Consider the following 13,947-nt stretch of genomic DNA (forward strand, 5'->3'; position numbering starts at 1 on the left):
TCCAGGGATATACACGTAGTATGGTCAAAGACAAATAGAATCAAAGTTAAAAAGATATTAATGAATTCACATTTCTGGATTTCTCAAGTTCTGTTTGCATTTTTTCAAACCATTTACGATTACAGAAATGATAATAAATCTTAGATGGCAGGGAGGTAAATAACTAGGAAGACACACCCACACCATTTGATTACAGAGCACAAAATCCAGGCAGTAAAAAGGAAAGAAGTAGGAGAAAAACCGAGGAGGTTCCAGCAGCAATAGCCCTCACTGCCTTTGAAACAGTAATGCAAAGCTTAAAAAAAAGAAATATTCCATTATTCCTGATACCTGCTGAGAAAATATTATTCCCTCCACCTTGGGCTGCATGTATCTAATAGCAGAATTTCACTTACAGGAAACTGCTGTTTATCTGATAAAAGATGAAAGGTGATCAATAGATTTTGTAATTTTAATACGTCTGCAGGCTGCAGTAAACAAACTAAACACCAAAGATCATCTTTGATCCTCGTGAAATCTACATTTACAAATGGTTTTGATAATAGACATGGAACACATTTTCATGCTGATACACCAAAGAGCACATGTGAATTTAACCATTAAATTAACATAAATATGCCTTTAGTGGGATTGAACAAACATTGCTCTTCTTATGCACCTCTCAAATGCGTAAATTAGAACAAATTAGGACTGAGGAAGGTTTCCCTGGCAAACTTTGGCTCCTAGAGCCAACCTAAAAAAGTCCATTCCATAAACTCAGTGATGGTACCAAGTAAGGATTTGAGTTCTTACCCCCTTTGCCCTATGCCAAAGCTATTTGGATAGTGTGAATCCTTCTTCTGGCCCTCCTGAAGTAATTCAGCAATCAGTTTGTAGTTTGTTTTTTTTTTATAACCTGTATTCTCATTTTCATTTCATCTTCTCTCCCCCAGTGTATTTTAGGCAGCAATCATCCCCTGCACGAACACTCAAGTGGGTGTTCTTTTACATGCTGCATACAGATGTTGAAGAGGCAATGTTTTGACTAATTATATGTAAACTCCATTCAAAGTGCCACTTGGCTTAAGGGCTCTATCACCAAATATTTCACACTTTTCCTTCTCAGCTCAAGACACCAAGACTGAAAGGCTTGGGAAAAAAAAAACCAAACCTGAAGTAGCTTTCAGTCAAACTCACGCCTGTCTGGTTCACACTCGTGACACAGAAAATAGGGAAATGCCAGGTGTGGAGTGTTTTCCCAGCCCCGTTACAGGTATTACCCTGGATAAGCCAGAGCAGGCAGACCAAGAGCTCTGCTGAAATACAGCTCCCCTCAGGCGACTGCACTCCTCAGCAGCCCCAGACCAGCGAGTTCAAGACCAAGGTGCTCTGTTTGGTGCCTGAGGCAACAGAGCTCTACACACTCAGAGCAAATAAACTGCAGCCAATCCCCAAAGGAGGGCCTTGCCTTGATGCCTGGTTAATAGTTAATGCATAGGGCAAATCCTCGGCTACCTGGGGGCAAAGCAGCACGCAGGGGGAGGCAGGCAGGCGGCTGAGAGCCGAGCTTCAACATCCACTGCAACAGCAAGAGCTACTCCCAACCAAAATATCACATTTTAACTAGCCTAAATGAGATATTTAGACATTACAATCGTCAGGTCTTAGCACAGATGCTCCTGCAGGAGTAAGCAGTAGGTAGCTAGAATAATTGGGTTTGTATTTTTGTGATCCCAGAAAGGCTGTCTCTAAACAACACTTGGTTGCCAACCAGGCTAAACATCATCACGTTAAGAGCTGTGACAGATGCATGTGTGGTATGGAGAGCAATAAATGTTCTTCAGCTCTCAAGCACATTTCCTAAAGAGCTCCAGCTTCTTTGTATCTGTGAAATAACACACAGACACTATTTTTTTCTCTCTATCCCCACTTGAGGAAGACTAACAGCACATCCATAACTAATTTTTACTTTCTTAATCTTTATTTTACTTTTTACTCTCATCAGTTCAATTGAGTTTTGAATAACAAAGGCATTTTAAAAAGTGGGAATGGAAATAGTTTGCTGTTTTCCCATGGCAACTCAGGGCTGTCCTGTAAGCAGGACATGTTACTGTGTGTGTGAATGTAGCAGCAAATTAGATGCAGGCACTATTTAAATTTCCTAGATATAATTTTCTTATTTAATTTCCTATATATATAGCACATTGCTCTGGAGAGTCCAAAGGATGCTTGATAGATCTCAGCTTTCAAAGCACCATCATGAAATAGGCAAATAAACCTCTGTGTTGATTAATCAAATTCTAAAGTACCATATAGTCTTCAGGACCATGTGTGTTAACACTTTCTAAGTGTTTTTGTGTATTGACAATCAGATAAGTAATGTACAATTAACAAAAAAGGCCAAAGTATGGCCCATTTTAGCTGGAATTAAGCTGGAATTTATTGTTCCAGTTTATTGGAAAGCCTACACACATTCCAGTGGATTTCTAAAGGTTGCAGAGTAAATCATCAACCACAAGTACAAAACCTGCAACCCCATTTTTCTATTTTCTTGCCTTATCTAAAACCAGCCCTGTTTCATTAGGGGGAGAAAGACCATTGGGGATGATTGGAATTGCCAGAATTATCTACAAATCCTTCAAAAAAGATTCCAAAGTTCAAACTGCCCGATTTAAAAATGTTACATTTCATTCATATTGATTTTTCTTAGTATCTTAATAGCCATCTTCCTAATCAGATGGATTAAAAAGCACCAGATGAAACTTTCAAAATAATCAGAACTACAACAAAACAAGATAATGAGGAGTTAAAGATGAAAACCTCAAAACAAAACTGCCTTAGGAATTATACCTTTTTTAACTGCAGATCTCATTAAACTGCTTTGTATAATCATTTATACATGCAAATTGACAAATAAATGCTAGATAATATAACTACTTATAGGCACTCATTTCCTTGTGCATAAGATATCTTCTAACTATGGATGAGGCTGAACACTATCCTGTTTAAATATAGTGTGACCCTAAAACTTCAAAAGAGATGAAGACCCCACTGAAGCCAAAGGCACAGAATGAGAAACTTTCTCCTTCCCAAGTGGTTGGCATATACTGCAGTCTTTATGGAGGTGGCAGCAGCTCACAAAAACATCACTAAATTGGTTTCCAGCTATCTGATAACAGCACCTTTCCTCCAGCACAGATCTTTGTGTGAGCTGCAAAAGCCTGGCTGAGCAGCTGGGTAAATGCCCAGCAGTTTGTCTGAAGCAAAACTCCTGCTAACACCATTGGGTAGCTGCCTAAGCAAGATAGCCAAATTAGTTGTAAATTAGCTATGCTTAAATAAGTGGCACTTACTAAAAACTGACATGAACTAATTAGAAGGGGAAAGTTTGACAGAAATTAATTACCAACCCCACATTACAGTCACAGCACATCTAGAGGTGATACTGCTTGCCAGATCTTTTTAAATACCTGAAGCCCTCCAGATAATCCTTCTGTTCAGGAAAGGTCAGCACATGTGCTGGGTTTTCTCCGACTGCCTCTGCTGATCAAATTTCATGTTGCTGAATCCCTGAGACCCCTGCATATCTTTAAGATTTGCTAGCCATCATCTAACTCTTCCAGTCTTCAATAATTTCATGTGGTTTCAGCAATGGCAGAACCATCCATATATAAGCATATACTATCAGTCCTCATAATAATACTATTTTTATATAACCAGGCATGAGGGACAGCCCCACCTCTGTGCATCATTTTGCAGAGTCTCTCTCACAGGAACCTGCTCAGTGATCCTGGTTGTGCTGGAATAGAGATGCCACTAAAGAGAGCACAACAATTTTTGCCAGTGTGGATGGGAAAACTCTTAGGAGACACATACCCCGTTAATTGACTGCAAAGGATTAAACTGATTCTGTAAAATACTACAGCTGAGGCTGAGATTTTTTAGTAGGTTTGTCAAGCTCATCAGGAGCAAATTCTGATGACCCATTAACCAAGGAATTTTTCTGGACTCCGTTAGAATCTCTCACCAAAATCAAGAGTCTCTCAAATGGCTTAGCATGTGGGAGCCCCGTTCAAGTTCCTGCTCCAAACCATTCAGAATTAAGAACTGGATCTACATTTCCCTCTTCCCAATGCAGAACACAAATTGCTCACTGACTTTTTGGTGTCTCACAAAAATACTTTGGAAGGATTCTGATTAACCTAATAGAAAATAGAAGGGGGTGGTATGGGGGAAGTGTTAAGGTATTTTGAAGTTTTGCAGAAATTGCTTCCCTTTTAGCTCTGTTTTAAACCTGATATTTGTTCTACTACAACCATTATGTCTAACATAAACATTTGGTTCAGGATGTAAAAAGAAGAGCAAGAGAGAAAGGGGGCAAACCTGTTAGCTACTTCTTTGCAGCTGAGGAAGATAAAATCAGAGAAAAACACTTTGGAAAAGATGTTACCACAAGATAGGGCTGAAGGTTCATATCCGTAACTTCTTTAAGAGAGTTATAAGAAGAAGAAAAAAAGTTGTCTCAAACCTGAAAATAAGCAGTTCTCCTTTTCCATCAGGAGAGACATAGCTAACAGCAGAAACAAATGCATTGTAGTGCAGCTCGGTTTTGAGTCAAGTAGTGAAATAACATCTGAATTATTAGGAAAAACAAGATTAATTTAGTTGCATGAATAGGAGAGGGAAAATAATACTTCTGCCTAGTTCACATTAATACTGAGACATCTGAAATTTAGGAGAGAATTCAAACCAAGATAAATTAAAACTGCTTCTTCTAGAAAGAAGTAATTTTGTGAGAGAATTTGGGGGTTTTTAAACATTTGAGTCAAGGAGAAACACTTGGAGATGTGATCAGAATGGATCGCATTGTGGAAATTAAAAAAAAAGTCAATTAATTACTCCAGTTGGCACAACATTGACTATTTCATTATGTTTTAGGTAAACCACTTTGGAAAAAGAAAAGCAAAATTATTGAAGATCTGTAGTTCTTTCCAAACTTTTGGGAGCAGACCATAATTCTGAAGTTACAAACAATCTTCATCAGAACTTTAGATTACATCAAGACAGCCTCAAATAAATTATTCTCTCTTGCGAACTTGCTGCATTAAAAAAAACCAAAAACACAAACAACGGACAATGTTGTGCTCTTTCCAATGAAATCAGGAATAATTTTCTGGAGAAAAAGAAATTTGGATTGTCAGCAAACTGTATTGAGCCTGATGCAGAAAGCAGGGGCCATCTGCCAAACTGGGCGGTGGTTTGGGCTTTCAGAGGAGGGCATTTTACGGCTGTTCATCGGCAGTGAATGGCCACCCCTCTGTGCCTGACCCAGATGGAGCAGGATGCAGCTCTGTGCCATGGGAATCAGCGCTCCCTGCACCACTCTGCTCATCCAGAACACGGGCCGTGGGGAGGCAAAGCTTCCATCATCTCCCTGCTCCAATAAAAATGAGAATGGGTCCTGTTGAAAGCATAATTAAAATAATTTTATCCAAGAGATTTTAGAGATATTTTTTCTTTCCTTTTTAGATGCATAGACTGAGATGGTAAATTCTAGAAAGCCTTTCTGGCATATATTAGAAGCTTATTTTTTAAAGTAACTGGAATGGTGTTTCACCTTCTGCTTGAAATCCAGATGGGTTAAGCTTGTTTATCTTCTCTGGCTTACTGGCTGTAGTTATGCTCATAACACACGAGTGCTCAGCTTTACATTTAAAAGATCAATAGTTTCAAGAAGTTAAAAATTCGGCAACAAGTGATGGGGTATAGTGATTCCCGTTCCTTTCTCTGAAAGGTTTTCTCATTTGCTTTCACTAATTCTCTTTGAGATTACCACCTGCAAATATTTCCTTCTTCCACATCACTCACCAGAGAAACCCCTCAGAAAAAATTTAGGCAGAGAATTTACACGTCCTGAAAGAACCAGGAGCCCCTTAGTAACGAAGATGTGACTGATAAATAAGCAGGAAAAAAACTTGCAGGTAACAAACAAGGATGAAGTCAAATCCTTCCCTAGCGTAAGCCTCCAGGAAAGTATCACATAGGTTACTTTGGTTGTGTTGCATTTGTATCTCTTCAAATTCCAACAGACTATTAAGTGTGAACAAATATTAATAGTAAGATTTTTTAAAATTTCCTGAGAAATATGAAAATTAAAAATTTGAAACAAAAATGTACAGTTGCATTACTTCACACAGCACTGCCTCCCTATACTTTTCTTGAAAATATTTTTATTACAAATTGCCTTAAGAGTTTCTAGCCTATAATGACTTAGACTTTCAGAATAAGTTCCCCTCTGGACACTAACTCAGGTATTTTAGCTCTAGGCAACAAAGCATAAAATAACATAAAACAACAAATGAATCCTGAATATTAGCAGCAAGTTGTTAGAAAGAAATACATAGAATTTAAACAGCATTCTTCCAAAAATTATCCAAAGATACTAATTTGCTACATGGATGACATTTTATGAACGGAGCAACTCTTCTTGTAGTAATTCACAAGAATTAGTTGTTTGCTTCTTAGAAACTGTCTTTAGGTAGAGATTTTTTACAAGATACCAACAATATGGTATTCCTCTCAGTCTGTATCCCATCTTCCTTCCCTTAGAGGATGATTAATAGTCCAACTTGTAGGACTTATTCTATTTTTGCCATCTCCAGAAATGCACCTGCACGTGTGCACAAAGTGCTGCTGAAATTACTTTACTTACATTAAAGCCCAAAGTGATGACATTGTGCAAATCTGCATCATGGAGAGAAAAAGGTCTGTGAGAGAGAGAAAGAGAGGGAGAGAAATCCAAATTCCACTAATACTTTCTTCCCTGGACCTGGCTTCACATGGCCGGATGGAAAACTACCTAAATAGCAACAACACAGAGTGGATAAAAACAGAAATAATTTTTGCTCCCAATGACTTGATGTGGAGTTCACTGACTGAAGGTTGCTCATACGCAATTGAAGAAATCACCAAATGTTGTAGGAATTTGATTTTACAACTCAATATAATACGATACGCACTAGAATTTTTCTTTGCAAAGGTTTAAAATTCTGCTGTATTAATTATGAGCTGCAGGATCCCAGCTCGGGAATACAATTTATATATATATATATATATTTTTAAAGGAGTAATTAAAAATTTCAGCTATTTCTGAGTGACAAAATGAACATTTGATACCTAGAAATGCACAATGTCCACCATTAGGAAGTTGAGTTTGCTGAGAGTATTTAAAAAGTGACATTGTCAGATTATACCAAACTCTTCCTTCAGATTGATCTGCTCAGAAGTAAAATACTGGATGTTCAATTTTAGTTTGAGCTGGATTTTTACATGAACTAATTAAAAACAAATGTTTTGAAAACAAAGTACCTCATTAGTTTGAGCCCTGCTCCAAATCCACATACTCACACAGAGAGCCTTGATTTGCTCCCACCCATCCAGTGGTCAGCACCTGAAGATTTTTCTGTTCTGTTTCCCCAGAGGTTCAGTTTGCTTTGTGAGGAGATGCACACCATAGGGAATTAGAATGAATTTACAACACGCTGATGTGTTAAGCGTCTGGGAAGCGTTTTTATAAATATTTGGCTCTGTTTATTTCACGTTTGGCTGTCACGCAGACGACAGCAACACTCTAAGGGAAATGAATGCAAAACACCCATGCTCTTGTCTGGAACAAAGTCATTATGAAATTTGGATGAACAACCAGGAAAAGAGGTTTTTAGTTACATAGGTCTTTATTCAATGGCCAGTGTACGCTTACTTGAAGTAAAACACCACCCAAATTAGTATTCCCTCATTAATTTCCTGGATATTGCACCTTATCCCATTAGAAAAGCATTTCAAACCATTACTCTGATGTAAATAACAAAATCTATTAATACATTTTTATTATACAAACTTGGAGGGGTGCTAGGAAAAAAGCTTCTCGAAGTGTTCTCTGGGTCAAAACGTTTCATGTGCTTTTTTTTTTTTAATGAGGAAACTATTTTTAGTGTTTGCAGCCATGAGCATTGCAGCATGCTATTGCCCCCCCCAAAATCGCAATTACCTAAAAATAATAATTATAAGTGACAAATTCTATAGCTAGTTTTCTCTTATTTTTTCTGGAGCCATGCAGGTTTGCATTTCAAGGTTAACATACAAGCTAGAAAATGTTACCAGGAAACTAAAAAAGTTTATTTGCAGAGAAAGTTAAGATTTTCACCTAAGACAGCAGCTTGAATTGTACATAAATCATATACTGTGAGATTTCCTAAGAAAACCAAACAAAACAAAATAGCCCACAGGTATTGACCACTGGCCACCCTCTAGACTTATTCAATGTGTTCTGCTGCTGTTTATTCTATCATTTGTTGAAAATTTTCCAATCTTTTTCCCCTGTCGGGTTCCATTAATTCTAATTCGGTATATATTTCACATCCACATTATCTGAGTTTTCAGAGAGTTGTGTTATCATTATGGCTTCTCCTTCACTTAAAAAATACAACAAACTGAAAAGAATGGTCTGTTACTCAGAAAGAGTCAGGATAAAGGTGAAGTTTTCACTACAGGTACGTGTCACAAAAGAAATAGGCCAGATAGTACAAGCATTTCATCAGGCTCCACAAGCAGATATTTAACATACTGCCATAAACCAAAAGCACAGAACGATGGAAAACTCCAGAGCTGCTGTTCTTGTAAGACTTAACAGATATATAACAAAGGATTAAGAACAAAATATTCTTAAAAATATTGGTTGATGGTTTATTCCTAGGGAACTTGTAGGACTTAAAATACTTCTGATCTACATGGCTCAAAAACGGAGGTGGCTTCTATCACTTAAGCAGAACTTGCACTCACCAGTGCTTGTGACCTCTGAGGCTGAGGAACTAGCTGGTTTCTACTTCTATTTTTTATAGTTATATTGGCAAAGGACTGAAAAAAGTGTAGCTTCCACAAAGATGGATGTATCCACTGTTTGGGGCTGACCACAAGCATTTTGCTGTTTTCCAAGGCTCGTGTGTTTGGGTGAATGGATCGAAGAACTGCAGACCTAGAGTTTCATTTGCCTGCACATTTTATCTGTTATATTTGAAGTTATAAATCAAAGTACAGAATGGAGATAAATGTTTTCATTGCTTTCCTGAAAAAAAACCCCTGCTTTGGACTGTCTTACTTTAAAAGCTAAAAATACTATATACTTCTTAAAAGACCAGAGCTTAAGTTAATTAAGAAAACAATATTCAGTCCCAGTCTTAAAATATTACCTTAGACAACAACAGAAAAATCTGAAAAATTTCATCTTCTCACAGACTCTAGAATAGCACAAATTGCTCTCTTAACATTAAAAAAAAATCAGCAATGAAACTTAAATTTATCTGTTGACCAAAGTCAGAAGAGTGAAAAGTCAACAATACGCTTACAAGTTTTACATGCACACGGAGAAAATAGATACCTTTAGCAGAATACACATTTTAAATATTTTTAAAAAGCTGCATCTTCCATTCATGCCATCTAAAAATATCCTCTATTTTCTTGCCAGAATAGCTGATGCATCTCTTACATTTCTACGTACAATAAAGACACTCAAATAGATGATTTAGTTGGAAAGGGGGAGGAGTAGTCGATGGTTGTTTGCAATTGTGCAAAAAAAAAGCATTTTTTTCTTTTTTTTTTTTTTTGAAAGGGAGTTTGGTTAGAATTTGGAGAGAGTTAAGAAATAACCCATATATCCTAATGGAAATATGCAAGGAAAAAAAATATAAAAAAATTATTTCACATGCTAGTCACCATTCAAAGTCTGTGTGAACAGAAAATGGTTGTCAAAAACATTCCTCACATAAACATTCATTTAGACATCAAATTCTTGTCCCCTTAAGCTGCTAGTGAGCCTCCTTTTTTAAACTCCACTTCGGCTTTTTATCCACCTGGTCTTACTTAAGAAGGACACACAGAGGAAAAATATAAATATATTTTGCAAATAGCCTTCTGTATTTTGTAGATCCTTCCCATCTAGTGCACATAAAAAACCAAAAGGAATGTGATCATTAATTTGTTACTTCACTGATTAGGAATTCTGCTTGGAAGGGTTAAGCTAGAAAACACTTGCTCTGTAACAAGCATTACAGAATTGAACATAGCAAGGGCTCAACAAATGTCCTTTACAAAGAAAGGCTACATTGCCTACATTTTGTTCCATTCTGCCAGTTCATAGGGTTTTTTCCATGAATTATTAATGAATCAATGTGAACAGGCAGGAGAAATAAAAGAAATAAAACATGTAAAATTAAGCTTTTATATTTTTTTCCCCCTAGGAGTAACAAGAACGCATCTCGGAGAACTTAAGGCAGCGCATAAGGACACGAGGATGGTATAAAAAAAAATCTGAATTTACTTGTTTGGATTCCTCGGACAAGCTTGTAAACAACTCCTGGTCTACAAATCTTGTCGTTTGCAGAGCAGCTAAATCATCTGATGAGAGGGAAGAAAAGAAGTAATGGTAAGACCTATTACCTGTCCCTGAACTGACTAAAAAAGGCTGATGGCATCACGGCAACCCAATGGGCAGGAGATAGACATATGCAGAGCAGAAAAACAGTGTGGAAATGAGCTGTGCAAGTAACAGCTGGTAAAGACCAACACTGCTGTAATTTCCACAGAGTTAGCTGAAAACAGGGCACTGTCCTGTTCCATTTAGCAGACAATTCTGAGAAAAGTGGCTCTGTAAAGAAGTGTAGAACAGGGAAGGGCTGTTCTTAAATTCCTGCACATACATTTATATACACGCATGTGGCATGTGTTTGTATAAATCAAAGCATCATCTCATCAGGCTTGAAAAACATAGGGGGGCAACTCTACAGTATTGCTCACACAACTATTTTATTGTTATCAAAGCCTATCATACTTCAGAACAAAAGCTGTGTCAACTGTATGAAGGTTTTTGCCATTTTAGTTGTGATATTCAGGTACAAGTCTTCTAATATTCTTGTCTCAACAAAGGACTAACAAAGTCATCTGCTCATAATTAAAATTAATACTCTTCATGGACTTTTTAACAGAGGGTTATAGGAGGACCTCAGCTAGATTTCCAGATGTACACTTCTGTGCCTTTGAAGAGGGAAAATAAAGAAAATTAAACCTATATATATATATATAAATGTGTATTTGAAAATGTGAGGTGCCTTCCCTCTGTAATTGCTCAAAGGCCAAATTTGAGCATTCTGAAATTTGTGATCTGGCGTCAATAAATTCAAAGTCTGCGTCAGAATTCATGGCCCATCTCTAGAATTACTTTAAAACATTTTCCCCTCATGCCCGATGTATTTACTTCAGAACTCAAAGATCAAATAGAAAAGCTTTGCAAGTTCCTCAGTGCTAAGCTTGGTGGCATCTTTCAGCTGCCCTTTTAAAGAATAAGCACAAACACTTTATAGTGAAGTGGAATTAACTCACTGTGAGGAGGTATGCAGCTTACTGAATCTGTCTGAGCTTATTTCATGAAAAAATTAAAAGTTCATTTCCCTAGAAGTCCTTCTAGGGAAGGACTAAAGTTCCTTTCCCTAGAAGTGAACTCTGAGAAAGCTTGAAAACACTCCAGGCAGCAGAAAATCTTTCTGCTCACAGCTCTGAGCTGAAAAATCCAACTGTTTGGTCTCATTGTTGAACTAAATTCATGACAGATCTTACGTTTTTGGTTTTGTCTGTTCTGTATCCATAACGTGGCAACAATTCCACAAGTTTTGATTTATATTTCTTCTATTTTATCTACACTCTTTGGCTAAATGCTGCTATACTTCAAACTATTATAGGTATCCAATCAAAAATACTTCCCCTGAAATCCACAGGCAGCCACCTCCAAATCAGTGAAAACAGTATCCCTTTCGAAACTTGAACCATTTATTCTTTGTGAGTGTGAATACCCCAAGAGCTTTGCACCAGACACCTCTGCAAGCTGCATTACACATTTTTCGAAGTTTTCTGCTGAATATGCACAAATAGAAGCCTGAACTACAGACATTGTGTGACGGGTTAAAAGGGAGGAAATGTAAAAAGATGGTTTTGCAGATGGATTTTGGCCTAAAGTAACTTCCATACTTTCGTAGCCTTACATGCATCTGTGGATACAGAACAAGGCACAGAATATGAGAAGTATACTAAAGTACAGGATCATATTTGGGTATCAGAAAGGGACAGAGGCCCCAGAGGTTGAAGGGAGGACAAACACAAATCATGGCCTGCCACAGAATATAAAACCCCCCTCAAAACACTCCTGAAAGAAAAATTCCACAAATCACCAGGACTGGTTCCACAGCATTAGAAAGCAGCTGCAAAACCCTCCTCTCATCCCCAGAAAACTTTCCCATAAAATGTCTGTGGCAGTCACCCAAGATCTTGAGGATGCTGGGTTCAAGTACAGCCAGTGTGTACATGGAGGGGGGGAAATCTTCCAGAGGATTTGGCTCTAACGCAAGCTCAGATGTGGCCTATGGCACATTCAGACCTCACCTGAGGCCTTTTCCAGATGTAAATTTTGTTGCTCTTTTCATCTACTGAGCTCCTAAAAAGTAAATTCCTCCTCAAACTAAACTTGACTTTAGAAGATCTGTGCACACCGAAGCTGCTCCACTCGGTGCCCAGGCAGGGCCAGCCTGTGCACCACACAAATAAATAACAGAAAGGAAGAAATGGCTTCATGTTGTGCCGTGTCTGATGGAGAAGAGCAGATGGCAGGGACGTGAGGGGAAGGGCCCTGCCCTTTTGTCACCACCTGTGCCCCATTTCCCGCCTGCCGGCTCTGCTGTGGGCCACAAACCCACAGCCCAGCTCCATGAGAAGCCTCTCCCATGCATCTTACTTCGAGTGACAACTTTTCCATCACTGCCTCCAACCTCCCCTTTGGAATCGCAGGGAGAGCGGCCCAGGTGAGGCCTGGGAGCTTTGTTTAGTTACTGTTCAGCTGTGGCGTCACTCCAGCAGGAGCAGGGCCCCTCATCCCATCCTTCCTCTTTATCCCAGGCCAGTTCAACACAGCAGATCCCTCTCCTCCTTCACAGGGGGGCAGACATGGCTGAGGTGCTCACACAGACACCCTCCTGCTACCAAAATGGTGGCGAATCCACCACAGAAACATCGCAGCCTTTCCTCAAAAGAGCTTTACGGGAACCCCTGGCAAACCCAAAGCCCGCTTTACCTGTGGCTGGGAGCTGGGCCTGCAGGGTGGCAAGGATGGTGATCCTCCTCCACCTCTTCATCTTGCCAGGCTGGACAGTGCTGGGGACGGGAGAGAAGAGGAAGAAGAAGAAGAAGCTCCTCCACGGGCTGTGCTGGTGTGTGGCCGCCACAGGAAGAGGCTCAGCTCCTATGAGAGCTTTCAGAGTCCACCTGCCGGCTTCCTCTGCCTTCACAGCCTCTGAGTGAGGGCTGGGGTTTGCCTTCTTGGTACTGATGTTTGGGGTTTCCTTTGTTATTCATCCTTTTCCTCTCTGCTAGATGTTTTTTTCTGTGAGATGGGGTTTTTTTTCCACTTTGTCTGATGGTTTCTAGATCATCCCCACTCAGTGGCTGCTGGTCTCTGTTTCTGGGATTGAATTTGACCTGACTTCAAAAAGGGGTTTATGCAACTATTCCCAGTGTGCAGCACAGGGCAGAAATAGAAATTTAAAACTGTAAGTTATAGTCACTTTTGAACAATATAGTTGTCTAAACTCATAACAATACAAAACTCATTTCTAACTCCCATTTTGTAAGACATCTCACATTATTGTGCTCTTTTTGAATGCAGGCAAATAAAAATTTTCACTTTTTCATTAATAAATGAAAGTTCATTTTAGACAACTGTGAATTAGAAAAATATAGCTTAGGTAAACCTAATGGCTTAAAGCTCAGCCTCACTCCCATCAAAATACATCTGGCTCAACAGATCACTGAATGTTTAATGTTTACAACAGTAATACTAATAATGCACTTGAGGACCAGAGCTTAGGCTGGGAA

The 13,947-nt window shown here is 38.7% G+C and overlaps 1 protein-coding gene across 1 annotated transcript in view; it reads right to left on the bottom strand.

The window, feature by feature from the left end:
* Window positions 1-13,590, bottom strand: part of CD247 (CD247 molecule) — a 47,299-nt gene extending 33,709 nt beyond the window's left edge. Inside the window, 2 exon segments of the mRNA XM_071433767.1 lie at window positions 13,148-13,370; window positions 13,372-13,590. Coding sequence (XP_071289868.1) covers window positions 13,148-13,370; window positions 13,372-13,428 — 280 coding nt within the window. The 5' untranslated portion in view covers window positions 13,429-13,590.
* Window positions 13,591-13,947: the final 357 nt, after the last annotated feature.

This window comes from Agelaius tricolor, unplaced genomic scaffold (assembly GCF_023055355.1).
Source record: "Agelaius tricolor isolate 1412-34295 unplaced genomic scaffold, bAgeTri1.0.p SCAF_9, whole genome shotgun sequence".
Classification (NCBI taxonomy): Eukaryota; Metazoa; Chordata; class Aves; order Passeriformes; family Icteridae; genus Agelaius; species Agelaius tricolor.